A 26,835-nucleotide genomic window follows, 5' to 3' on the forward strand; every position below is an offset into this window, starting at 1 on the left:
AGTAAATGTGCTATGATGCAGAATTTTAATATAGTACTTATTATACTAATATTTTAGTTTGTCCTATCAGACTGTAATTCATTTATAAGTAAAACCTGTGAGTAATTTATATTTTTATGCCCTTTACCCAGCACAAACCTGTTATACAGCAGGTTCTCCATACATTTTAAATGAAATTTCTTAAGTCTTCAGTTTCTTAAATATCTTGTATAGCTAGCCTCCTTACATAATCAGTGCACTTTATGAACCAATTGGATTACTAAACTTAGATGGGACAAATAATTTTCACCTCTGAAAAAAATCGAGTGTGTAAAACAAATATGGGGAAGAAGGAGCTAGGGCTGAGAACCCCCTGGTTCTATGTGTAAAGCTACACAGGTCTCAGCCTAACCCCAGCGCTACATGGCCCCGATGAGATCCAAACCAACATAACAAAGGCTGAGAGACCTAAATGAAAACTGAATCGCTGGCGCAAGCCCCAGGATTAATGCAGTTTTAAAAAACTTGTCTGGAAAATATCCAAACCAACAAGTAATAGCTTAGAGAACTAAAATAAGATGTGAAAAACCTATACAAGTCTCAGACTAATTCCTTAAGTGTATAAGTACAGTAGACACCCAAAACAATATGACAAATGCTTAAAGAATGAAACTCAGGTTTGAACCACTGCTTTCCCAGACACCGTTAACAGAACTTGTGTTTTGACTTTAACTGGGTTCACTGCCTGCTAACACCAAACATGAACATTCTCCAGACAATGATAACATTACTGAGAATGCACACAACACGACAAAGAATGTACAACATCTAGGATACAATTCAAAATTACTCAACATACAAAGATTCAAAAAAATGTAACCACTCCCGAAGATAAAAGACAGATGATGCCAGCTCTGAGATGACCCAGATGCTGAACTGTCAGACAAGGACTTTGAAGTAGAAATCGTAACTATGAGGGTATAAGATAATAGAAAACACATTGAAATGAATCAGAAGATAGGAGTTCTCAGTAGAAAAACAGAAACTATAAAAAAAAGAACTACATAAAATATTTAGAAATGAAAAATACAGTGACTGAAATAAAACAACTCCCTGGGTTACACTACAGAATAGAGATGTCAGAGAAAAAAGAAATCAGTGAATTTGAATATAGATCAATAAAAATTATCTAATTTGAAAATCCAAGGAGAGAAACTGAAATAAAATGTACAGAGCCTCAGGGAACTGTAAGTCTAACATACATATAATTGGAGGTCAGGATGGGAAAAAAAAAAAGCTATTGGAGCAAGAAAAAACCTTTTAAATTTCTATATTCAGCAAAAATATTCTTCAGGAATAAAGAAAAAATAAAGACATTTTCAAGTGAAGAAAATGAAAAGAACTCATTGCCAACAGACTTTTTAGAAGAAATTTTAAAGGAAGTTCTTCAGACTGATGGGCCATAATAATAGAAGGAAACCTGAAACATCAAAAATAACATGAGAACAACAGGAATGATAAATAGTTAGGTCTTATAAAACACTATCTTTACCTTCTAAATTCCTTTACAGTACTTATGATTGTTCAAGGCAAACTTATAACATCATCTGGGGAGTTATCAATGAATGCACACATACTCATAGAGATCAGTGCAGTGGGTGGGACAGTAGGAGGGAGGAAGAGTAAAATTTCACCAACATATGTAAGTGTATATAAAAATTGGAACTGAAGAGGGCTTTTTAAAGGCCACACAGAGGCAGACTTAATATAAGAAAAATCTAAAATTTTAGTATCAAAATTAAAAGGTAACAAATCTGGGAATATTTTAACAGATATAAAACAAAGGGTCACTTGTTCATTGTACATTAAACTTCTACATGTTAGTAAGAAAATGATGTGTCAAAAGAAATTAAGGCAAAAGAAATTTACAAAAGAAAACTCAAATGATTTCTAAACATGTAAAAAAAAGATGTTTGACTTAGAGAAAATACGCAATTAAAACCAGACATAATTTTCCTGGATTAATTTGGGGAAAACATTTTTTAAATGATAATATCCACAGTTCAGTGAGAAATGTGGCATTAATGGTGGGAAAATAAACTGAGATACCCTTTCTAGAGAGAACTTAGCAATACATATTAAAAGAAAAAACATTTGTATTAGAGAGAAGTCAGACACAAAATAGTACACTTAACTCCATTTATATATACTTTTCAAAAACAGTAAAACTTACAGTTATAAGTCAGTATAGTAATTACCCTTGCATAGCGGTAGCAACTGAAAGGGGTTACATGGCAGGTTCCTGGTTTGCTGGTAATAATCTGTTTCTTGAGCTGAGTGCTGGGTACATGGTGGGTATTCACTTTAGGCAGTTTTTAACACACTACAAGATTTCTGAGCTTCATTTTGTTAAGTGTATGTTAAGTATTCAACTAAAGTGCTTACATAATGTACATACTCAATGATTCAGGGATTCTAAAAAGTATTCTGTGGAAATTATTATATATATTTGCAAAGATTTAGCCATAAGTTGCCAATTTTAGCTCAAATTTTCAACTATAGGTGATCAGTTAATAAATCATAATACCTCCATATAAAGGAATACCATTTGGCCATCAAAAGTAATTGTGTAGATAAATATTTATGGATTTGGAAAAAGTCGCAAGATACTGTTAAATGAAAAGAATAATAATGTATATTATGGACACATTATATGTTATAGAAATGTAAATATATATATCTGGAAAGATAACCACTAAGCTACTGAAAGTGGGTAATAGATTTGGAATAGTCATGTTCCTTTTTGGAATATTCCTATTCTTTATGCTTAGCTATAATTTATATTTCTCATAAAAATTCACAGCATCTGTGATCACATGTTATTTAGGAGGAACTAAGTGAAAAAATGTATGACAACTTTTCCCCAACTAGTATTTCTACAAAAAAAATTTTTTTCAATGAAGAGATTAGCAAATACAAACTGAAAAAAAGTAGAAAGTAGAGGAGTAAAGATATTTATGGAATAGACATAGTAATAAGAAATTGCCAAACCATACTAAAACATTAAGAAGACTTTTAAAGATTTTAGTAAGTGGGTTTCAATGGAAGGGGTTTACTTTATAATTGTTCTTTAAGGTACACATATGTTTTCTGCACTCCTAATATTCTATGTTACCAGAAAACAAAAAAAAAAAAAAGGTAGAAAAAACCCCCAGTAAGCTAACAAACCTTTTTGTGAAAACAACAAATTCAGGTATAAAAGATGCTCTTATAACATTATCAGAAGATGTGACCTGAAATATGTAACATACACCAAGTGAAACATCATATGTTTAACTCTGGTATAAAACAGACTGGCAATATTAATATGATAGAATTATGTAGAATTTGTAATTACTGACTATAGAATTTATAATTATAGGTTTTAATGAAGAAGAGAGGCTGGTGCATGAGTTTATAACAAAATTAAAAAATAAAATGATCTGGGAACACAAAGATATTAGAACTGTTTTCTAATCCCCAAATCCAACTATCTATGAAATTTAGTTAAAAAAAATCAAAGAAGAAATTAACCTTCCTTTCCCCCAAACCTTCCAAAAATAGGTGAAAAAATACTGGGTAGTTTGGGGTAAACAAAAAGAGGTTTATAAGTCTCAAGACATATAAATAAAATAGGAAAGAAAAATAAAAATGAAAGATGTAATTAATTTTGGTTAAAAGAAGTTGGCAGGGATCTATGGCAAAGGTAAATCTCAAATCACATCTGTTTTATAGTTCCCTTTGAAATGCATCATAGTGCATCGTCAGCTCCTCATGCAGCTTTACCCTTGTAATGACGTCTGGTTGAGGGTAATATTAAGATCAGTTCCACAGCACACATTGGGCAGAAGCATGAGGAATGTTAGGAAGAAATTCACCAGGGATTAAGAATTATGTGCAGATAATCTATTCATCAGTTAGCATTCACATAGCTGAGCAAGTAGAAGACTCCTACTCTGAAAAACCAAAAAATACTTCTGGTTTAAAAATCAGTAATTACTCTCAAATAACAAGCAGGGCCTAGAATGCCACTCAAATAAAAAGGACTTTTTTCTCCTGTGTAAGTGATCCTTAATAATTAAAATAGAGATTAGAAAAGAAAAAAGAAAAAAAAACCCTTAAATGTGAAACAGTTACATAAACCAACTGAACTACAACTAGGGTGTTCATTTCTTCAAAGTCATATAACCAAATGTCAGCTAATTTGGGGACAAAACTATTTTGCTGCAGAATATAAATATGTCACTTTTTTTTCAAATATAGTTCCACTATGTTATTACCATCATGCCATCACTTTAACAAGATATATCTCTAGATCTTTTAAATGAATTTCAGTGAACTTACCCTTTCTTTATAAAAGCTATTCAGATGTAAGAAAAAACAAGCATAGGAAATTGAAAATGAAGACAAACAGACAATGGTAATAAATAACTGCAGCACAGCTTGACATGTGCTTGAAAAAGATCAGGTATGTTAGAAAACCTGACCCCAGAATAAATTCCTCTCTATTTCCACAAATGTTTCTTGTCAGGGGCAAAGGGAACAACAGCTGAGGAAAATAGTAAGCGTTAAAATCAAATATTTGTAGGAGCCGAGTTAATCTGCAAAGGCAAGATCACAATTAAACAAATAAAATTTCACTGAATTATACCACAGTCAGAAAAAAGTTGTGAAGTTGCTTAGGTTGAGAAAAGACAGAATGAGTGGCAATAAGAGCACTGCTGATGACAGAAGAAAACAGAATGAAAGGAAAACACATTCATACAGTAAATTTCTGGAATAGTTGATCATGTTTATAATTTGGTGACAATTCTCCAGAATTACTTTGAAGTACACAGGAAAATAATAAAGGCGTGTAACTTTATTGTGCATCTTAAACATTTTTAAGTATGAAAACATAGTGTGTGAATGAGCTATTTGTCTCTGAATTTCGCAAAAAGAAGGAATAATTCACAGCATTTGTAAACTGCATCATTTAAAAATCTGTTTTACGTCACAATTTGTTTATTTATCCCATACATAAAAAGGTAGATGCAGTTTATTTTACACATGCTCATTTGAAGAACAATGACTTGAAATAAAAATGAATCACTTTCTCATGTATTTTGGTGTGATGAGTATTTCTTTAAAGAGGATGTATTGTGTGGGTATGTAACAGAATGGCAGCCAATGAAATAAGATCAGGCTAGACCTTATGTGGAAGAAGAAAATTAAAAATTATCATTATCACTATCACCTGCAGGGAGTAATTTATCATTTCTGTTCTTCATTGGTATCATGTTCCAACAGCATGTGGTTACAGCAGATACAATTAGGCAGCTGTCCACAGAAGTAGGAGGATAATGTGCTTTTGATGGAGTTTATCCAAGCATGGAGACAGAATGCTTGTAATCCATGCAGCAGAATCGCTATAACAAAAATCATTTTTTGTTTATTTCTTTCAAAATCTTAATATGGAATTCAAAAGCCAACTGCTGAGTTTAAGGTAAGACAGAGTAAGAAGATAATGCATAAAAATGATTATCATAGCTTACATCACTGTATGTAAACCAACCATATCAATATACAAACAAAAGCCATACAAGCTGCTGCTGCAAAAAAGCATGCACTCTGCTAGTGGTAACTGGTATTAAAACCAAGAAAACATCATCAACAAATACAAAAATTATATGTTATGGCTTTCTCCCAATATTAATTATACCTTAAATAATGGATTCTTCCTTCTTCAATTAATTTTCTATTTTATCCCAAGAGAAAATTTGCATCTTTTCTTTCTTTCATAATTCCTCTAGGGAACAATACACATTAAATGCCATACATTTCTCAAGGGACATTGCCAAGTCGAGTAATTTAGAAATAGACCTAGAAATATGGGAAGCAGCAAACCAGACAATAAGTCTAAAATTTTTTAAAGGTATTTTTATTGAAAAACTCAATGTTATCAATTTTTGATCTACTTGAAATAGTCCCAGTTATAAATAAAATTCTTTTTAAAAATTTACTTGAACTGCTCCCTTGTAGTTTCAAAATTGCTAATTATAGTGATTTCAGGGGGCAGAAGGTATCACCTCTTCAGAGCCTAAAACATAAGTATTTTAATTCTAACATTTCATAAATTACATGCCCTAACTGCTCTACATTTCTTCGTGGCTAGAAATACAAGATATTGTTTTACACATTCAATATGTATTGAGACTTAACCAATATTTCCACTCTAAAAAACCCTTTAAAGTACAATGTGCATGCAGAAATGCTGTACGTAAGTGTATTTATCATGATGAATTGTCAAAGAGAATACAGCTGTGAAATCAACACTCAAATCAAGAAACAGAATCTCTGTCACCCTAGTAATCCCCCTTATGCACTTAGCTAATCCTAGGCACCTTCACCCCTAAGGGTATCTACTATCCCGATTTCTTCTATTTCCAGCTTCATTAAGATACAACTGACTTACAACATTGTGTAAATTTAAGGTGTACAATGTGTTGATTTGATACACTTGTATACTGCAAAATGATTACCACCACATGGTTAGATGACACCACCATCAGAATCATATAATTATCAGTTCTTTTTTCATAATGAGGCCACTTAAGATCTATTCCCTTAGCAACTTTCAAATATATAATCCAGTATTATTAATTATAATCACCATGATATAAACTAAATCCTGATAACTTATTCAACTTATAAATTGAAGTTTGTCTCCTCATTTCCCCCAGCTACTGGTAGCTACCATTTTACTCTTGGTTTCTGTAAGTTTGGCTTTTTTAGATTCCACATAGTACAGAGTATTTGTCTTCCTTTGTCTGACTTATTTCATTAAGCATCACGCCTTCAAGGTCCATCCTTGTTGTCACAAATGGCAGGATTTCTTTCTTTCTATGGCTGAATAATATTCCATTGCCTTTATATGCCACATCTTTATCCACTCAGCTGCTGATGGACACTTAGGTTGCCTCCCTATCTTGGCTATAATGCTACAATGAACAAGGGAGTGTAGAAGTTTCTTCAAGATCTTATTTTAATTTCCTTTGGATACATGTCCGGAGTGGGACTGCTGGATCAAATCGTCGTTCTATCTTTAAATTTCTGAGAAGCCTCCATACTCTTTCCCACAGTGGCTGCCCCTATTTACAATCCCACCAACAGCGCACGGGGGTTCTCTTTTCTCCACATACTCACCAACACTTGTTATCCCACTATTGCCATGATTTCTAAGAGCACACATTAATTTTCAATATTATATACTTCAAACAAACAGCAGTTTTTACAGTTTAGGTAGAATGCCCAGGGATTTTTTCTTTTTAGGCAGTGAGGATATGGAAGTGAAAACAGATATGATGAGACTGCCGTTAAGTGCCTATAGGAATCTACAATTGAACAAAAGACATTGAAAAGCATTATGATTACGGTGAGTGTTATTACAGGGAGTGCAGGAATATTTAATGGATATATTAGAATCTGCTTGGTGGAATTCCGGAAGGCTGCCCAGAGAAGCAACGTTTAAACTGTACCATACCAAATTAAGGAGATAGTTTAGAGAAGGGGGAAGCGTGTTACAGGCAGGGGACTATAGGGAGGGAAAAACAGTGCAATGAAGAATCTGGCCCGTGCAGTGGTGGGCTGGGTAAAATATAGCGGCCCCCTTGCTGAGAGCAGCGGTAAGAGCTAACAAAACATAAAATACTGTATATCTGAGGGTACCAGAGAGATAAATTAAAGCATTTCCGAGCCAAGGCTCAGAGAAGAAGGAAAGCCAAAGAATGAGACCGACAGCTGGGACTGCTTTTGCCCTCCAGGCATTTACCAGTTCCGAGGAGGCAACGACGAGAGGACTCATGCGGCCGCTGTGATAGCACCACATGGAAGGAATACAAAAAAGGGGCTCTTATAATTCTCAGTCCAGACCATCCCACCCACGCCGTATCCATGTCCTTGGATGCTGAATGAAAGAATGAGGATGAGAGAAAAGAAAACTCAGACTGAACGCTCTGGTGCAGCCTCTGGGGACAGCAAAGGCATGTCAGCTGTTAAAGGACAGGGCATTCTGTAGTAGTTGTGTCACTGTCTTAGTGACCTGGAAATTAAAAACATGACTCTGCAAAACTGTAGGTGGAAAGTAAGTGATGTTGCTTTAAGAAACAGCAGATTTGCATAAATGCAACATTTTGAAAGAAGGTCTCATTTCTCCACTACATTAGATATTCAGGTATATGATGACATCAAAGAGTTTTCATTGCATACTTCTGCCAAATTAAAAAAAAGAAGGTAAATTCAATCCTGAAGGAATAAGTAAATCCATCTATGAATTTATCTATGAAGTTCTAAACCCCCATAAGGAGTGAATAAGTGAAAAATAAACTTAACCCGTTCTTTAAGGCAAGATAGGAAAGTGAATTATAATAATAATCGGATCATTTTATGAGCACTTTCTAAGTGCCAGGAACAGTGGTGAATACTTTTATGTATTATCTCATTTAACACTCAAAAGAATACCCAGGATATAGGTATTGGTGTCATATCTCTACTTTTCACATAAATCATCTGAAGTTCAGAGAAATCAAACATCTCCTCTAAAGTCGTACTAGTAAACTTGGCCCATTAGATCTAAAGGTTTCAGCCATAGTGCTGTGTTATCACTGTTTAAACTTTCCTCTTTGATTTTAAACATTTTCAGAAAACTCCCTTCTATTTCAAAATTGGTCCTTTTCTCCTTCAGTCTTCTAAAAGAGAAAAATTGAACTGGTTTTGGTAAATATTACCTTACGAACTATCTGGTGTATATAACAGAATTAACAGAATTTATTTTTCCAATTCTTGACTCACCTTTCTATGAGGACTAATCCTTCCTATGAATACACAGATATACATATATCAGACATCTGGAAACATTGGGTACTTCGGGAATTTTAGAAGATCTGAATGCAAACATTTACAATGGTTTCTGTCAGTGCATAAGTCAAAGGGAATCTGAACAGGGAAGATTATTTTCTTACAGGTCATTACACTGGGGAAAACTGCCTTAATCAAAGAGGAAAATGCCTGGTCAAACTCATTTATTATCACAACCTAATAATTCTAATTGGCAGCTTTTGAGATAAGTCTAGGGAAACTCCCCTGACATCTGTAATCAAGAGTCTACTCCTATTGATTATTTGATAAAGAAACCATTTTTATGCTTATTGCTATGCGTGAGATAAGTATTTCAGTCCTGCTTGAGAGTGATTATTTCTCTCATAAATATTCTGACTCTTTGACATTGCTGGTTTCAAGCATAAGCTTATACCTATCTAGAATTACACTATGACTGTAATGTAGCTTAAGAATTTCAACATTCCACTTAAACTGCATTTTAGAACAATCTGATACTCAAGTCCTTTTATAATATAACTCAATAGGATTCAGAGGGGCTTTGTACAGCATGGCTTTTCAAAAAGAATCAAGCATAGGAATCCCTATTGACCCTAAGGACAAGTTATTTTATTCAACTTCAAAGTAAGTAATTTAAACCTATTCTTGTATTCTCTCTGAGTAGGTTTAAATAATAGTTTAATTTTGCAGGTGATTCCTCCCACTATTCTACTCAATGAACACATACCTCAAAGTTAATATGAGATGAGAAACATATATTTTTAAAAATTAAGATTTTTCTAGCCCTAGTTTGTGTGGCTCAGTGGATTGAATGCCGGCCTGTGAACCGGCAAAGGGTTGCTGGTTCGATTCCCAGTGTAGGGCACATGTCTGCGTGGCAGGCCAGGTCCCCAGTGCGGGGGTGCATGAAACGGAACCACACACTGATGTTTCTCTCTCTCTTTTTCTTCTTCCCTTTCCCTCTCTAAAAATAAATAAATAAAGTCTTTTTAAAAATTAAGATTTTCTTAATATTATGTTTCCAAGGAGAAAGTACAAAAGTAGATAGGATGGCAATTAACACAGAAAATGAGTTGAAGAAATTCAAATTTTACAAAGGTTAAAATACTCTGAAGTCCAGGTTAGACGGCTAGACTCTCTGGTAGGGCAAAATGAAAGATAAGAGGGGATCAATTGGAAGTGTCCAAAATTTTATAGGCAATACATCTAAATCAAATCTAAAAAATATCAGAACAGAAGGAATTCCTTTGAATACAAAACAAAGTATCCTTTTATCATAGAGTTATATATTATACAGAAGATAAATCACATAAACCTCAGAAATCAAAATTACTCTGGAAAAATTCCTTTAATAAGGTTTCAAATTGAAGACTAACATCCCTCATAAATTCAATACAACCAGTTCTTCTGGCAATGACCCAAATCACCATTTCTTTGGCTGCGCTCCAGATGAAGTAGATGGCATGTTGTATTAAAACTACATCCTTTTAGACACAAGAATCACATGTAGTCCAGCAAGATGCCCATACTCGAGAAACACAAGCTGATCATAACTGAAAAGATGGCAGGTGTATCTTCCACCTCATGTGCCCCCCAAATGGGCATATATTCACTAAATAAAATGGAGAGTAGAATCATCTGCACTATTTAGACCATAATGCCTCTCACAGACTCTTCTTTTTGTATTACATGAATAGTTAATTTGGATTGTTATATTCACACATGATACTATTCCATTGGACTTGCTTTTCAATAAAATGCTTTTAGACCCCATTAACCTCAAGACGTAGCAGAGGTTAAAAAATACATCCTAGTTCAAGAGTGATTTACTTAATTTTATGATTGCCTAAAATGCTTTGTTAAACAGTGTCGGCTTATTTGGGAGTATTTAAAAAATATCCTCCTACAACCAAATATATCACAAGTCTCACAAGACAAGACATGTCACAGAAGAGTATTCCAATTCTCTGCTGGCAACCACTACTTGCATTATCTCAAAGGCATTCCAAATTCAACATACTAATAATTGAGCTTCTTTTGATCCTTACCTCTAAACATGTTCTCCCAATTTTCTTTGTCATACAAGATAATGCCATCACATCAAAGTGTAAAATCAAGAAACCTTGGAGTTCCCACTGTTAACTTTTTCCCTCATTCTCATGACATAATCTATCCTCAAGCCCTATCAATTTTATCTTTTACATAGGTCTTGAAGAGGTCCACTTTTCTCCACCTTCACTAAAACTGCCTTTGTGTAAGGCATTGCTATTTCTTACTCAAGCCACTGCTTATTCATTGGCTTTTCACATCCATTCTGGTCTCATATATGTTCTCCATGTTGCAGTCATGATTTTTCCAAAGTACCCTTCAGATCACATCGCTCTCTGTTTACAAACTTCAATTATTTCCCATTTATCACAGAAAAAGGCCAAATAGCATAAGGTACTAAATGATCTATCTGGACAGCGTTCCACCTTCTTTAAACACTATGGTCTACTTGCTCCAGCCATGCTAGGCTTCTTTTAATTCCTTTACTCATCAAGCTTCTGACCACCAGATGTCCTTTATTTGGTTTTTGGCGAAACTTTTAATTGAAATATCACAAACATGCGAAAAATACATAGATATTTCTTTTAGCCAATGTGACAGTCACTGTATATTTTATTTTAAGGTTTTATTTATTTATTTTTTTAGACAGAGGAAGAAAGAGAAGGACAGAACCATCAATGTGTGGTTGTCTCTTTCATACCCCCTACTGGGGACCTGGCCTGCAACCCAGGCATGTGCCCTGACTGGGAATTGAACTGGCAACTCTTTGGTTCGCAGGCCAGCATTCAATCCACTGAGCCACACCAGCCAGAGCTCATTGTATATTTTTAAAAAATGTTTTATTAAAGTATACAAGTATAAAATTTACAACACACATGTATAAAAGTGAGCAAATTGCTGAGCTACAGCTCAGTGAACTTTTATAAAACGAACACCCAACTACTACGCAGATCAAAATACAGACCATTACCAAGAGCCAGAACCTTTATTTTCCCCCTCCAGTAATTAAGTCCTCCCACAAAATGAAAGCACTATTCTGATATTTATCAACATTCAGTTTAGCTTTCTTAAAAAAATTTAAATATAGAAACTTTTATGTTTTTTCTTTTTAAATTAATATTCTATTCATGAAATTTATTTGTGTTGTAGAATATAATAAAGAACATCTTTTTTCACTGATGTACACTACTCCATAAATATATCATTATTTATCTGTTCTACTATGGATGACTATTTTGCTTGTTTGAAGTTTTGGGGCTGCAATGGACAGTCTTGTTCATGTCTTTTTGGTGAACATATGAACACATTTCTATTGTTTGAAGACTTAAGTGAGATGGTTAAGCCACAGGGTAAGCATGTGGTCAGCTTTCGCAGCTATAGCAGGTAGTTCAGTTGTATAGAAATAACTTATCTCAATGCAGTACCTTTGCCTCATCACTCTCATGCATTTCTTGGAACATTGTACTTTCACTAACATGGGTCTTTAAAAAAAGTTCAACTATGAGAACTTTCAAACATAGATTCAAGTATAAAATCACTGGGTACCTATGACATGTATTCAAGAGTTAACAAGTATTTTGCACATTTACTTCACCTGGTATCCCTCCGCTCCCCGCCCCACCTTCCCTTTTGCTGAGCTGTTTTGAAGCGATGCCTGACATGCCATTTCTCCTCTCTAAACTTCAGTTTACATCTCTAAAAAGTAAAAGCATTTTCTTATATAGCTAGAATGTTTCTATCACATGGAGTCAAATTCTCAATAACTTTGGTTTATCTAATAGCCATAAGGTGAATTCTAATATGTCTCCCCCCCCATTTATGCCTCATGAATAGAGGAATAGTCTGATTGGCTTGTTACTATATTCCCAATGACTTGCAGCTCTTAGCACATACTACAACCCAAAAAACAGTTTCTGGGAATAAACGAAGGGATTTAAGAATTCTATCACCATCTAAGCCTAACTACAAAGGGTTAGCTTTCAGAGAAAAGAAGAAAGTTCAGGACCATGATCTAGATCATATGGTCGTTCATACAAGGAGAAACCTAAAACTGATTGTAGAGCTAGAATCACATTAATTAGAATGCTCTCCCCTCTCAAGAGATAAAATTTACTTAATGGAGCCTATTAAAATATACCAGATGTCCCACCAAAATCTATGATACAAATTCAAGACAAGTCTTACTATTTCTAAGCAGCACAGATGTGTTTTAATAATTAGTTTCTTTAGCTGATTAGCTTTGCAAGGTCAAAATTAGGTCAATTTACACCCCAAACTACTAAGAACTGAGTTAATACTCAAGAATAAGTTTGGAATTGGTAGGTTTCTACTGACAGAGATCTTCCAAAAGCCTTGAAAGGAAATTTAAAGAACACTATTACAAAGAAAGAGGCTCATCTTGATTTTTTTCTTAAGCCATTAGAAAAATTTAAAGCTTAATTAAAAAGTAAAATGAAAGCAAAGAGTACTATGAGTAAGGAATTACTAAACTTTGAATTGTAAACATTTAAAAGTTTCGTTTAATAACATTGGCATTAGCCTTAGGAAACAGTAACTCAAAGACTTGTTTTTTACTTCATCCAAAGATCAATTTATATTTTGAGAATTCATCCACAAAACAAACAAGTAAGAAAAATATAACCGGCAATACTGAAAGAAAAAACAAACCAACATTACCGAGAGGGGAGGAGGGAGGGGGTAATGGGGAAAAGAAGGAGAAGGGTCAAGTCAAGGAACATGTATAAAGGACCCATGAACAAAGCCAAAGTGGGGAAGGATTGAGGGTGGGAGGTGGTGGTGGGTGGGTGGGGCAGGGGAAAATGGTGGCGGAAGAATGGAGACAAATGTATCTGAATAATAAAAAAAATTTTAATTAAAAAAAAGAATTCATCAAGTACCTATATAATTTGAAAAAAATAAATACAAAAACAAAATGAGAATTGGGAGGTAACATACAATTTATTACCGGCTCGTTGATAGCTTTTATTTTTATTTTTCCTAACTTTAAAAAAAAAAGCTCCTATTTCTAGTTAGTATGTAGAGGTTTGCAAAAGACCACCACTCCGATGTAACAAAAACACCGCGTAAACTAAACAATCCTATTTTTCATTAAAACCACTGAAGAGCCTTGGAAGTAAAGAAGTTTAAATAAACTATTTTCAGAGAGGGATGACCCCTTCTTAGCTGAGTAGACAAAAGGCGTGGCTTTCATATCTGAGGGTATTTAGCCAATGCTGAGTCCACGGTCGGGGTAGGGCAGAAGCACAGGAACTTTGCTGGAACAAGGAGAACCCAGTCAATTTTGTATGGCCAGATCTGGGCTAGTACGGTGCACAGGAATTTGGAGAAGTCTGAAAGGTAGAGCCGGTCCTCTCTGCAAAGCAAGAATGTGGATGAAGCTGGTGGCTGTGCTCCAAAGCAGGAAGAGAGGTTTTCTTTCAGTGCTTAGATCCCAAAGCCAAAATCATCTGCAACTACACAGTTCACCATTACCATTAACATCACATTACTATTCAACTCTGTTATTCCAGAAACTCTTGCGCAAGAAGGTAAGATGCTTTCTTTCAGGCACCTCAAGAAAACCTATTCATATGAACAAGAGACTTTTCAACCAATCCTGAGAGTAAATGCATCTTCTCAAGAACAGATGACTTAACTAGACTGTTTATTCTCCAAGATACACTCTGAAACCCAGCCCTGCCAGTGCCCACCGATTCTCAGCCAGATAATGAGCCATGCCAATCCAGACCAGGACCTTCCTCTCTCTCTAACCCCTTGCTCCGCATTGAAACACCCACTGAAGAGCATTTCTCCCAAGCCTCGTAAAATCTTGATTTTGTCTTCCTCCTTAAAATCAGCTTTATTTTGATGGTCTTCCCAGGAAATTGGCAAGAGAAAGAGGCCTGATCCTGAGCTCAAGACACTGGAAACTAACAGTGGGACAAAGCCCTGAGCAAACTCAACTCCACGCTAGCTAAAGAATTAGCTCCTAATCCTACCTACCTGGCAGGTAAGTGGAGGCTCTTGTAGGGGAAAATATTATCGACTACAGGCTGTACTAGTCTTGTATACAATGTCTAGCATAAAATATAAAATTATCAATATGAGAAGAAACAGAAAATACTACCAATAAGTAAAAGAAAAAAAGCAATAGAAGTAGACTTTCAGATGGCTCAGGGAATTTGCAAATATACCCTGAAAAAGGATTATAAATGTTAAAGAATTTAGAGTTTTAAAAAATTGATCAAGGTGGTTAAAAAATTATTAAAAAAATTAAAACATAAGTTCTGGAACTAAAAAATGTAGTATTTAAAATAAAAATATTTGTTGGCTATGCCAACAGCAGAAAGAATACAGATGAAGAAAAGAGCAGTGAATTAAGAAATAGGTGAACTGAAATTATGCAAAAGTGAACTTATTAAATGGTTACCATACTTCAGTCCTTTCCTTCAATTTTTTCATCTCTGGAAACAAAATAGGCTTCACTGTTTAAAAACAAAATCTTTTTTTAAGCTGTGAAGAACAAAGTTTTGTTTCTTCCTCATGAAATATTGGCTGTAAAATTTAATGGCCAACTATAATTTGTCCTCCAGAAAATAGTTTTCTGTGCTCCCAGTCTACATCTCTATTCATAGCTTTATATTCATACTGAAATGTTCTTAGCACCTATCTCCTTTCAACTAAGTGCCTTTCCAAGACAGAAATAGGTTTTATGGCTTAAAAAAAAAAATTATTTATTTATTTTTAGAGAGATGGGAAGGGAGGGAGAAAGAGAGGGAGAGAAATACCAATGTGCCTCTCATATACTCCCAGCTGGGAACCTGGCCTTCAACTCAGGCATGTGCTCTAACTGGGAATTGAACCGGCGACCTCTGGGTTTGCAGGCTGGCGCTCAATCCACTCAGCCACACCAGCCAGGGTGGTTTTTTTTCTTTTAAATTCTCACCTGAGGACATTTTTTCATTGCTTTTAGAGAGACAAAGGGAAAGAGAAATGCTGATGTGAGAGAGAAACACTAATTGGTTGCCTCCTGTAGACCGGGAACTGAACCTGCAACCCAGGCATGTGCCCCAACCCAGAATCAAACCCACTATTCTTTGGCTACAGGACGACGCTCTAAGCAATTGAGCCCACTGGCCAGGGCTATGGTATTTCTGTGTATGTATGTCTGTTCACAGACTTCAGACAAGCACCGGGCACACAGTCAGTGTTTAATATTTGTTTAGCAAACTGAAATATCTAATATACATTTTATATTAATATAAAAAATTTCAGGTACAATAAAAAATTAAATAACTCTCAAATACCACTGTACTCATATTTATGGATTTTTTATAAAATCCAAAATAATAGACTTTATTGTAAGATATTTTTAAATACAAATATTAAAAAGCCTGCTACTCATAAGTTGCATAAATGTCTAATCACTGTGTTGTACTTCTGAAACTAATACATAGTATGTCAACTGTAATTAAAAAATTAATTTTAAAAAGTTTTAGGGAAAAATTTTAAATCTGCTTTTTTATTTAATCCATTGGTTCATCTTTAATTTAACAACTGTAGTAAAAGAAAAATGCCTAGCTAAAATAACATTCTTTTGTTAAATAAGGTTTAAAAACATATTTATGAAAGTTTACACAAACTGAACTTGCTGTACCAGTTCATTATTCCAATGCATGCTAAGAGGTGGAATAAAAGGAAATATAGTGCTGAAATTATGATATAAAAATGATTGCTTTAAAAGAAGATATATCAAACAGGAATCTTTACATGTCAAACTACATGAACATGTAACCTGATAAAAACATAAATATTTTCATTTTTAAGGTGAACAACTGATTTGTTTATAAAAGGTGGTATGAAAACTCACTTAACATATACCTAGGGTTAAAAAAAAGTGCTTGTTTATGTCTTTAAGGAGTTTAAAATGACAGATGCTAATAATATAATGCTGCTAGAACATAAAGAGAACAGTATACGATTACATAAATAACATTAAAAATAAACTAGAATTCACAAGATAAAATGTATTAGTTCCAAATTGTACAGCCTTAAACCATTTTAAAAACCAGCTTTTAAAAACCTATACATTTTCCACTAAAATAATGGACTTTATTTATTTCTTTTGCTGCAAGGTTAGGCAGGCTAATATGACAGAAGTCAGTTGCTGACTAAACCTTCACACCTCATTATAAAAGCAAAGCAAAGGTGGTTTGACCTAAAGTCAATAATATCATATAATACAGTAAAAAAAATGCTCAGAAAATTGCTATGTATGTATTACTAGTATTCATTGGAAAATTGTCCTTTAACCATTATAGACAACCAAACTCAAGACATTTACATATAAATATACCATGTTAGTTTGTTAATGTACAATATTAAATTAAAAATGCTATCCAATATTTGATTTGATGGGTGTATCTGTGTGTGCCCACGTTTGTGTTGGTGAGGGAGACTGCAAAGAAAAGATGTTTTTCATTAAAGATTCTAATGAACTTGAGAAAACCATCTAAAAACATTATCAGTCTATAGCACACATGCTATTGAAATTAATTGCAAAGGGGTGTTCTCAGCATCTTGTTACTTTGAAAAAATACAATTTTCTCCAATATTTTAATCTAGCCACAAATTTAGAATCTTAACTAACGCAGAAAAGTGTCCATCTTATCTTTAAGCTATGCATTCAAGTTTCAAGCACAAGAAAAAAAGCATTTCATATACATATTTGAAGGCTTATACTTAGCAATACAAAACTGGATATTTCTTTCTTCACTCCATCTAAAAAAGCCACACTTCATCCTCCCCAAAGTAATTTCCTCCATCTCTTACAAGTCATCACTTTTTATTTTTAGTATTTTCACTAATTCCTCTAATAAAGGAAAAACGAAGTTTCAATTAGGCACTGATCATTTTTAATATACTTGCTATGAATTATTCCCAAGTAAGCAGGTGAATATCTATTCACAAGTAGCCTTAGGGACTAGGCTTGTGTAATAATTAGCTGCAGACAGTTCTTAGGGAAAGGGTGTAGGGAGTTGGCACTATCTCAAAGAACAAAATAGTTGGAGTGGATATGGGTGGATAGTTGGAACTCACAAATAGTGAAAACATACTAAAAGCATACTAAAAGCATTAGACAACAAAATCGTATTCATGCCAGGCTCAAGTTGCAATAAGCATGCTGGGAAGGAAAGGAAAATCCTAAAAAATGTAGATGCTCAACCAAACAACTCCAAGCTTACTCTACAGGTACAAAGAAAACAAAATTTCAAAGATCAATTTTCTCTGCTACAAGAAGGATATGTGACTATTTTATCATATAAATCTGTCAGTCCTATTGCTGAGGAAGAAGACATTCTAATCATACACATTCTCCTTCCCTCTCTCTCCCAACCACTGCTAGACTACTGGTCAACAATAAAATTTTTCGTTTCAAATGTAACATGCAACCTCAGTTCTTCCACGCCTAGAATCTCTTTCATAATGTTCCTCTGTGTTCCTTTGAAACACAGGTGTTTCAAACATTCCACCAATTGTACATCCCACCCATGAGGTTTTTTGGGTCAGGAAGAGTAAGGATATTTCACAAAACTTTATAGTGATTTACTTTTTGATTCACCCATAAAATGGGGAGTAATATTAGTACCCACTTAAAATGGTTACTATGAGGACCAAATGAAATAATGCTTTTAAAGTGATTAACACGTTGCCTGACATGCAAGTATTCAGTGACTGTGAGATATACTATCATCATTGGAAGACAATTGATATTGACTAATTATGTGAAAGAATAATCTCTGAAGAGTTAGCAATGAATGTTAAATATTAAAACTTCTATCCTCAGTGCCTGGCATGCATCCAATAAATATGGTTTTAAACTGTGCATTCCTCTCAAGGTCAGTTACAGAACCACGTTATTCAGCAGTAATCAGACATATACAAATCTTCTCCCATATCCTGCCACCTCCCCCCAAACCCTGGGCCTGCCTTATTTCCAGAGTTTTATATTAAAAGCATTCAGACAAATCGGAAACAAAAATGTGAATCTAAAAATTTCTTTACAGATGCATGATGACAGTTTGCTTCTGATTCTGTTTCCTTATGGAACTGATTGTTCCTGTACAATCACTTTGATATATTATTCTTCAATACAAAAGTTTCGATATTCTTTGAATTAAACACACTTAACCAGTTTTTTTTCTTGTTTTGTTTCTGTTTTATTCTTTTAAAATATGTAGACTAAAGCTAAGATCATGAAAGGATAAACGCAATTTTTAACATAAAGCTTCTTCTCCTCTATCCAGAATGGGATACAAAAAATAATTTCATATATGTATTGTGAAACTCTTTCTATAGCATACACTATTGTAGATAAAACTACTTCCCAAGATTTAGTGGTAACTAGGGCACAACACAACCTAGGTTCAGCCAGGCAGATGTGCTAAATAAGGGTCTGTAAGAAGAAACTAGATAGCTTGAGAAGGCGGGGGGGGGGGGCGGGGGGGGGGGGGGCGGGGTAGAGGGATAGGAACAGGACGGCAGTGAAGGGTTTTATTCTCCCGGGGTTGTCATTGGTGACTGCCACTTACTGAGTGAGTCAGGGTCATTAGAGTTTATAGAGGCAGGTTTGTAGCAGGCCAGTTCTAAGGTATGGTTCTAGGAGCTGTTTCTAGAAATTCAAAACATAGTCCCTTCCTTTAGTTCTCCCAATGTGTCTGAAAACTATCTTATTCTATTTAGTAAATCCCTTTCTGCTTAAACAAGCTGATTTGGACTCTGCTGTCTGAAACTAAGAACCCTCACCAATACCCAGAAAATAAAGAACATTTCAACGAAACTCAATAAACTCATCTGTCTATATAAATTTAAAAAACGTGCACAACTAAAAACAGTTTTAGAAGTCTTCACTACAGTTACACATTTGTGAAGGTCACTGAAAGCAGATTTGAAACATTAATAATACTGGTGATATGACAATTCATTTTTATGTAAAAATTCCTTACAGATCAGTCTTCTGCCATTAATCAGGATGTCTTTTTTTAACCCTTAAGGATTACTAATATCAAAACAGAGTAAGTTTAGGAGTTAAAATTTTTACTCTGTAATTTCAATTGACCATATCATTTCAGCTACTGAAAGCAGTAGGAGAAAATCTTGGGAAAATTAAGGGGGAGGATGAAATTTTGCTTTTCATAAATTAAGTAAATAAATATAATGGGCGACCCAAAATTATAAACCGGGTTCTAGATATTTAACTTTTAAAAATTGTAAAACCAACTTCAACTAAAAGAACTTCTCAAAATATCAAAGCACATTATTAAACTCATTTGGATATAAAATAATTACTGGATAAAAATGAACTGAAACAATTTTAAAGAAGTAATAAAATCTTTTGTATGCAAACCTGAACACAATATTTAAAAGAATCTGGTTGAAGAGTCAAAGTTAGCACAACTATACTCTGTTTCCCACAGTTTCTGACAATACAGTTTTCAATTAAATTTTTAACTATTGAAGATATATTTAGTATTTTAAAAACAACATAACTAATTTTAATATAATATTTGTATTAATACCAGCTGAGTAAATTCATACTTTAAGTAAAGGCCCACATTTTATTAACATTCTGGGTCTCCTGGGTCATTCTGGGTAAAGGCAAGTATTATCTTAGTATAATATACCTTTAGAAATTATTTAAGAAAAAATACTATATTTTAATAACCTAACATTTCTAGTTATACTGTAAGTGCATATATTTCCTCATTAACCTCTATAATTGGTCTTCAAAATAGAAAGAATTACTATCATTTTTCTTAAGCAGTTGATTAGTCCGTGGTACAGATTACCTAGGGAACTTGAATGAAGTAACAAACTAGTAAGTAGCAGAACCAAACGTGAATTCAGTCTAACTTTTCTTAAGCCTGTTCTTTTTCTATTATACCAGGATGATTTTTTTAAAAAGATAAATCATCAGTTTCTTGATTACTTTTCACATATAAATATAAAATATATAAAATATTTTATATAAATATAAAATATTGTACCTAATAATATCTTACTTCCATCTCAATGGAGTAGTGAGTGTTACTGAGAGGAGCAGGATGTGAACCTTGGTCTATGAAGATAAAGGTAAGTGCTCTCAATTAATTACATAATAGGTAATAATGAATAATTTATAAAGGAAAATAATTATGTAAACCTGGTGTCCTAATAATTTCTCTTCTAAACTAACTTTTTTGAAGTCTACTGACCTATTAAAACAGATCTGTTCAATAGCCTAACAAAGGCAAAGATAGACTGTCAAAGGCAATGATCTTTTTCATTTATCACAAGAATGCTAATTAATTCATTAGCCTGACAATCAACTGCATTGCCAGTTAATTTGTGAAAGTAGAATGAAATAGCTTACCGTGCACAAGGATGTCTTTGTGATTTTCAGAGTAAAATCTGAAGAAAACTCCAAATCTGAGATAGATATTGTATGGCAATCTATATGCTACCCATTAAAAAAGAGTGGAGAAAATAATTTAGTAAAACTAGTAAAAACAAAACCAAAACAAAGACTTCCTTTTATGCAAAAAGGATTACTGTAAACCAATGTTTTGCAAACTTTAATCATTTCACCTCACTTTTGGGATTGTTTTCAAATGTAAGGGCTACTAGCACTATCATTTAGTTTTTCTTTAAATCAAATTATTATTTTTTACTTGGACTTCTTCTAGGAATAGTATATATCAAATCATGGCTCTGATGTGCTAAAGTTTTTTCTAAGACATGCTGAAGTACTTTCAAATAAAAAAATGTTTTTCTGTGTTCCAAATAAAATTTTGTATACCACTAGTGATACACATTTGCTATAAATTCTGTGACAACAGTCAATATTTTTATAGGAAATGCCAACTTGAAAACATATACTAATGAGAAGGACGAGGTATTTTGGAATTCATTTTGTAACTGCACTTGAAGATAAGTTTGTTGGCAAAACCCACTATGAAGATTCAACTAAAACAAATGACCAATTATTCTTATTTTCCCAGTCTGCCCTGGTTCTAGCCCTTTTCCATCTTACTGTGCAGAGCAGACGGAATCAGCTGTAGCAGCATGACCAGAGTATGCCACAAAGGATGCCAACAGCTGACTTGCTATGAGTAGAATATAACACAGTGAACACAATTCACAGGACTATATACCAGAAGCATTACTCTATTTTAAAAGAGTTTGAGAAAACGGAAAAGTTATGAAGTAGTTGTCTTTTATTTGTAGGGGGATTAGGAACATAGAACAAACTGTATTTACCTAAACAGACAACTCATTAATGTTTAAAAAAAAAAGAGGAAGGGTATACTTTTGAAACACCTTCTTTTTTCAATTCCTAATTTTCTATTTCAATGGTTTACTCATAGATTTTCTGGCATTCAATCAAAGAGATCACTAGAGTGAGAATTTAGCCCTTCCCTCCCTCCATCACAACCCTCCTCTTTCTGCTCAGCCTTAGGGTTGAGCTGGCTATAACTACATTCCTCCCCTTTAGCCAAAGAATCCAAATAACTCCCTTACTATCAGTGCCACAGCACTAAACGGTGCTATAGTCATTATCCAGGCTGCTTTTTCTTTTTCTTTCTTAAAACCTGAACGCAATTTTAATCAGCTTGCTCTTGCGAAAAACCTTTACATGTTTATTAGTCTATGCTCATTTTAAATATTTTACCCATTTAAGAAAATTAATAAACATTTACTGAATATCTTCTTTGTAAATAGAACATTTTTGATGCTATTGAAAGTGACAGTATGAGTAAAAAGAGGAGACAATGTTTGAACTAAAAACTAAACAAGCTGTATTTATTTATCTAACTGAAACAGACAAATTAAGGAGTTTTTAAGAAAAGCAATGTTAATATTCAACCCATGTAAATTTGACAGAGCAAAATTCATAAAACTAGATATGTACAAGGTAAAGAATAAGATATTAAAACACTAAAGAAATTAACTGAAAAGTCTGAACATAGTAGGACTTTAGTTTCATGAATAAATTCACTGTAATTGCTCTGAAAGGGTTGGAATGAGTAAGAGAAGCTGAATTGTGTGGAATATAGGATATGAATGAATTATTTGCCTATAAAAAAGAAGATAGAATAAAGCCATGAGGTGGTGATGAAGCAGAAATGACAATGTATACATAGCAAGACTTCTCATCTTCACTAAGTCAAATAAATGACTCAAACCCTGAATATAAGAAACTTCAATATAGCAAGAGAAGTGACTGCAGAGAGATGATACAGTCAAGTGGTAAATATTACGACTTTAAGTTGTTTTAAACTAATTAAAATAGGAAGAATAATTACTGTTTCAAGGACCACTTATAAAATCGACATTAACTTTAAATACTGAACTCATTAATGAAAACTAAGAAAAGTGGCAATACTGTTGAAGAAAATAAAATTGGTAAAACACCTACCTTAATACTACAAGGGTCTGAAATAAGAGTCTTTGGATCTAAAACTTCCACAACAGCTTCTGGAATAACTGCTTTCTTCATGCAGGACATGTTGAAGCCATAAACATCATCCCAAAAGGCAATTCTATCAGCATGTTTATTCACATCACTTACTGCCACAAGGCTGATAGTGCAAATATCAGGGTAGACTGTAAGAAATAAAATACCCAACAATTTAGCATTACCTCTCTTTATTACAAAATGGAATTTTTAAAGACTAAATATAAATACCAAATCTATCAGTATGGATTACTAGCAATTGATTACTAGCAATGAAGATCTATGAAGGTATAAACCAAGAAAATAACCAAGTTCCATCTTTTAAAAAAGTCTTTAAGAAAAAAAGATTTCCATTATTATGAAGGATTTCACTGATGGGTTATTATTAAAATAATTAAAAGAGGATGGTATAATTAGATAATCCTGAAATGAACATATTTATTAATATTAAACTTACAATATGCTGACTTTAAAAAGGTACTAGATCTTTAATTTATATATTCCTTGGAAACATACAAAAAGAGACAAATCATTTAAGAAGATTATGTGACATGTGAAATAAATCATGTGATGGAATTTTATAGTTGTATAAAAGACCAGTTCATATGACCGTCTCTTACTTATTATAAAAGAGAAGTAATAATAAGCATCAAGTTAGTGCCAGATAACTTATTTTAATTTATGGATATATGTCCTGACTCTCAAGAAACTTATATCTAGACATTTTTGACAAATAAATGGGCAATTATACGTGAGGTAGTAAGTACTAAGAAAAGGGAAGTATAAGGAACTAAAGGAGCTCACAGAAATAGCTAATTCAGATGTGGCTACAGAAGGAGAACAGGAGTATTGCGTAAGGTAAGAACTAAAGACTAAGAAAGGAGTGGGTAGAGAAAGAGTGTTCTAGGTAAAGCAAACAGGGTGCATATATAGTCACAATATATACTCCAATTTGAGAGAAAAGTGAGATACAAGGCTACAGAGGTAAGTAAGAATCAAAGAAACATGGCTAGGCAAATGACATTAGTAAATTGGATTTTATCCTAAGAATAATGATAAGCCAGTGAAAAAAATTACATAGTGTAGCAACTTAATCAGGCTTTGGTTATAGAAAGGTCTTCTAGAGTGCAATGTGGAGAATGGAAGGGAATGTGTAAGACTAAGAGACAATGTAAGATAGGTGTAACAATCCGGGTGACCTGAAGTAGAGTGAGGGCCGTGGCAATGGAAAGGAGGGGATATGGTCAAAGGCTACTTAGGAGGTAGAATTCATAAGGCTGTAAGACTGGCTGGCTGTGGAGGTGAGGGAGAGGGAGGAGTCAACGGGGACAGTTTTTAGCTTTAGCAACTGCGCAGAGTGGGGTACTAACCATTATTACAGGAGGTAAATAAGGGCAGATTCAAGAGGCATATGAGAATGTAAGGCTTATGAGACAAACGGGTAAACATATCCAAGATACAGGCCTGGAATTCAAAAGAGATGACCTGGTTTCAAGATATAAATTGAGGACCAGGAGCATGTAAAGGGAAATGTAAGTGCTGGGAGCTCATGAGATTTAGGGAGAGTACACGACGAGTACCAGATTTTAAGAAAAGGATGTTGAGAAGAAAACGGCTGAGAGGCAGGGGATACAGAAGTAAGAAGAAAACCAAGAGTGTTAAGAGTGGTAAGGGAAGACAGTGCTCCAGGAAGAAACTCTCCTCTAATAAGAGGTATAAGTCTTCATAACAAAAATTCTAAAGTAATACTGATGTTTTACTAACAAACTTTGTCCTTCAAATATATCCACATTTATCATAAATTAAAATATAAACCACATTTTCCTCTCCCAACAAATTGAAAGCAAGGACATATGTACCAAAGAAATGCACAAAAGAAGTAATTTCATGACTATTAACTAGCCTTCAAACTTAAATGGTAGAGAAATAACCCTCACCTTCCCCCAAACTTTTTTCTATCCACAGCCTTAGGAATTTTATTATTCAATGACAGCAGCACTAAATTATCTTCCAGATAAAGCCCATGATTAGATCTGCTGGCATCAAAGCAATTGCTTCTTGCACACCTGACATGTGAGATACCCAGAAAAAATATTTGGTGCTATGCCACTGATAAGAGGTTTCTCAAGTCCTCCCTACGGAGGCCTGTGAGGCAGACGTGAGAGCTGCACGTGGACTAGAGTCTACTGCCATGTACATTCAGGTACTTCTACTTTGCTCTTCCGCCACAGGCATGGTAAACTTCTTGCCTGTACATATATTTCTGGTTGGTACAAATTCTTCAAAGTAACAGTTTTATCATTGAAAATGCTAACCCAGCAAGAGTATCAGCTACAGGAAAGTATGTTTAGTTTCTTAAACCAGATCCTTAAGAAGAGAAACAATGAAGAAGAAACAGAATTCTGAAGCAACTTTACGTATTTGGAAACTTCTGTATGCATCCCTCATGGGACTTAGCATGACAATCATAGAAGTGTTCCCACATTATGTCCCATAAGTTCATCTTTAAAAAGGACCATAACAAGGGGTCAGCAAACATTTTCTGTAATTATTTTAGGTTTTGCAGGCCATATGGTGTTTGTTGAAACTATTCATCTCTGCAGCTATAGTGTAAAAGCAGCCACAGACAATATGTAAATAAATGAGCATGGCTATGTCCCAATTAAACATTATCTACAAAAACAGGCAGCAGACTAGATATAGATACTCCTGATAAAGAGGAAAAAGAAATGGATGAGGGCAGTATTATCAGGGCTACCATATTTTATTACATCAGAGTGCCACTCACATTGCAGTCTATGAGAATCAAACATCCTCTGGCGTACACAGACTTTCAACGTACTTACCGCTGTCCACAGACTCCTTCTATTTAGGCTATTATTAAAAATTTTAGTGAAATTTAAAAAATATCATCAGTCTCTACATCAGGAGTTGGCAAACTATGGACCATGGGTCAAATTCAGCCCACTGCCTGTTTTTGTAAATAAAGTTTAGCTGAAACATAGTCACACTCATTTATTTACCTCTAGTCTATGGCTGTCACTGTGCTAAGGTTGAGTAGTTGGGACAGAAACTGTATGGTCTACAAAGTTAAAAATATTTATTATCTGCCCTTTGGTAGGAAAAAATATTCTACGCTCTGACTCTGTATCTATCAAGCAATATGATGCACTAGTATTACTATTAAGAATTAAGGATAAGTATTTCATAAGCAGAAATGACATCTCACTAAAAATAACTTAAAAAGTTTTGAAAATATGGTGGTAATAAAAAGAAACAATCTAAAGAGAACTATGATTTTTACTTTTTCTAGTGCTGAGGTACATTTTCAAGCTATTATATTAAACAAAGGTACAGAAATATTGTTTTTGTATTTGTTAGAATTTAGAAATGAAATT

The 26,835-nt window shown here is 34.0% G+C and overlaps 1 protein-coding gene across 1 annotated transcript in view; it reads right to left on the reverse strand.

Moving 5' to 3' along the window:
* PRMT3 (protein arginine methyltransferase 3) overlaps positions 1–26,835 on the reverse strand; it is a 100,207-nt gene that overhangs the window by 14,616 nt on the left and 58,756 nt on the right. Inside the window, exons 12-13 of the mRNA XM_054585998.1 lie at positions 23,399–23,586; positions 21,353–21,439 (exon numbers count right to left, since the gene is read on the reverse strand). Coding sequence (XP_054441973.1) covers positions 21,353–21,439; positions 23,399–23,586 — 275 coding nt within the window. The remainder of the gene's footprint in view (positions 1–21,352; positions 21,440–23,398; positions 23,587–26,835) is intronic.

This window comes from Pteronotus mesoamericanus, unplaced genomic scaffold (genome assembly GCF_021234165.1).
Source record: "Pteronotus mesoamericanus isolate MK-2021 breed Mesoamerican mustached bat unplaced genomic scaffold, CSHL_Meso_final contig_90, whole genome shotgun sequence".
NCBI classification, from domain to species: domain Eukaryota; kingdom Metazoa; phylum Chordata; class Mammalia; order Chiroptera; family Mormoopidae; genus Pteronotus; species Pteronotus mesoamericanus.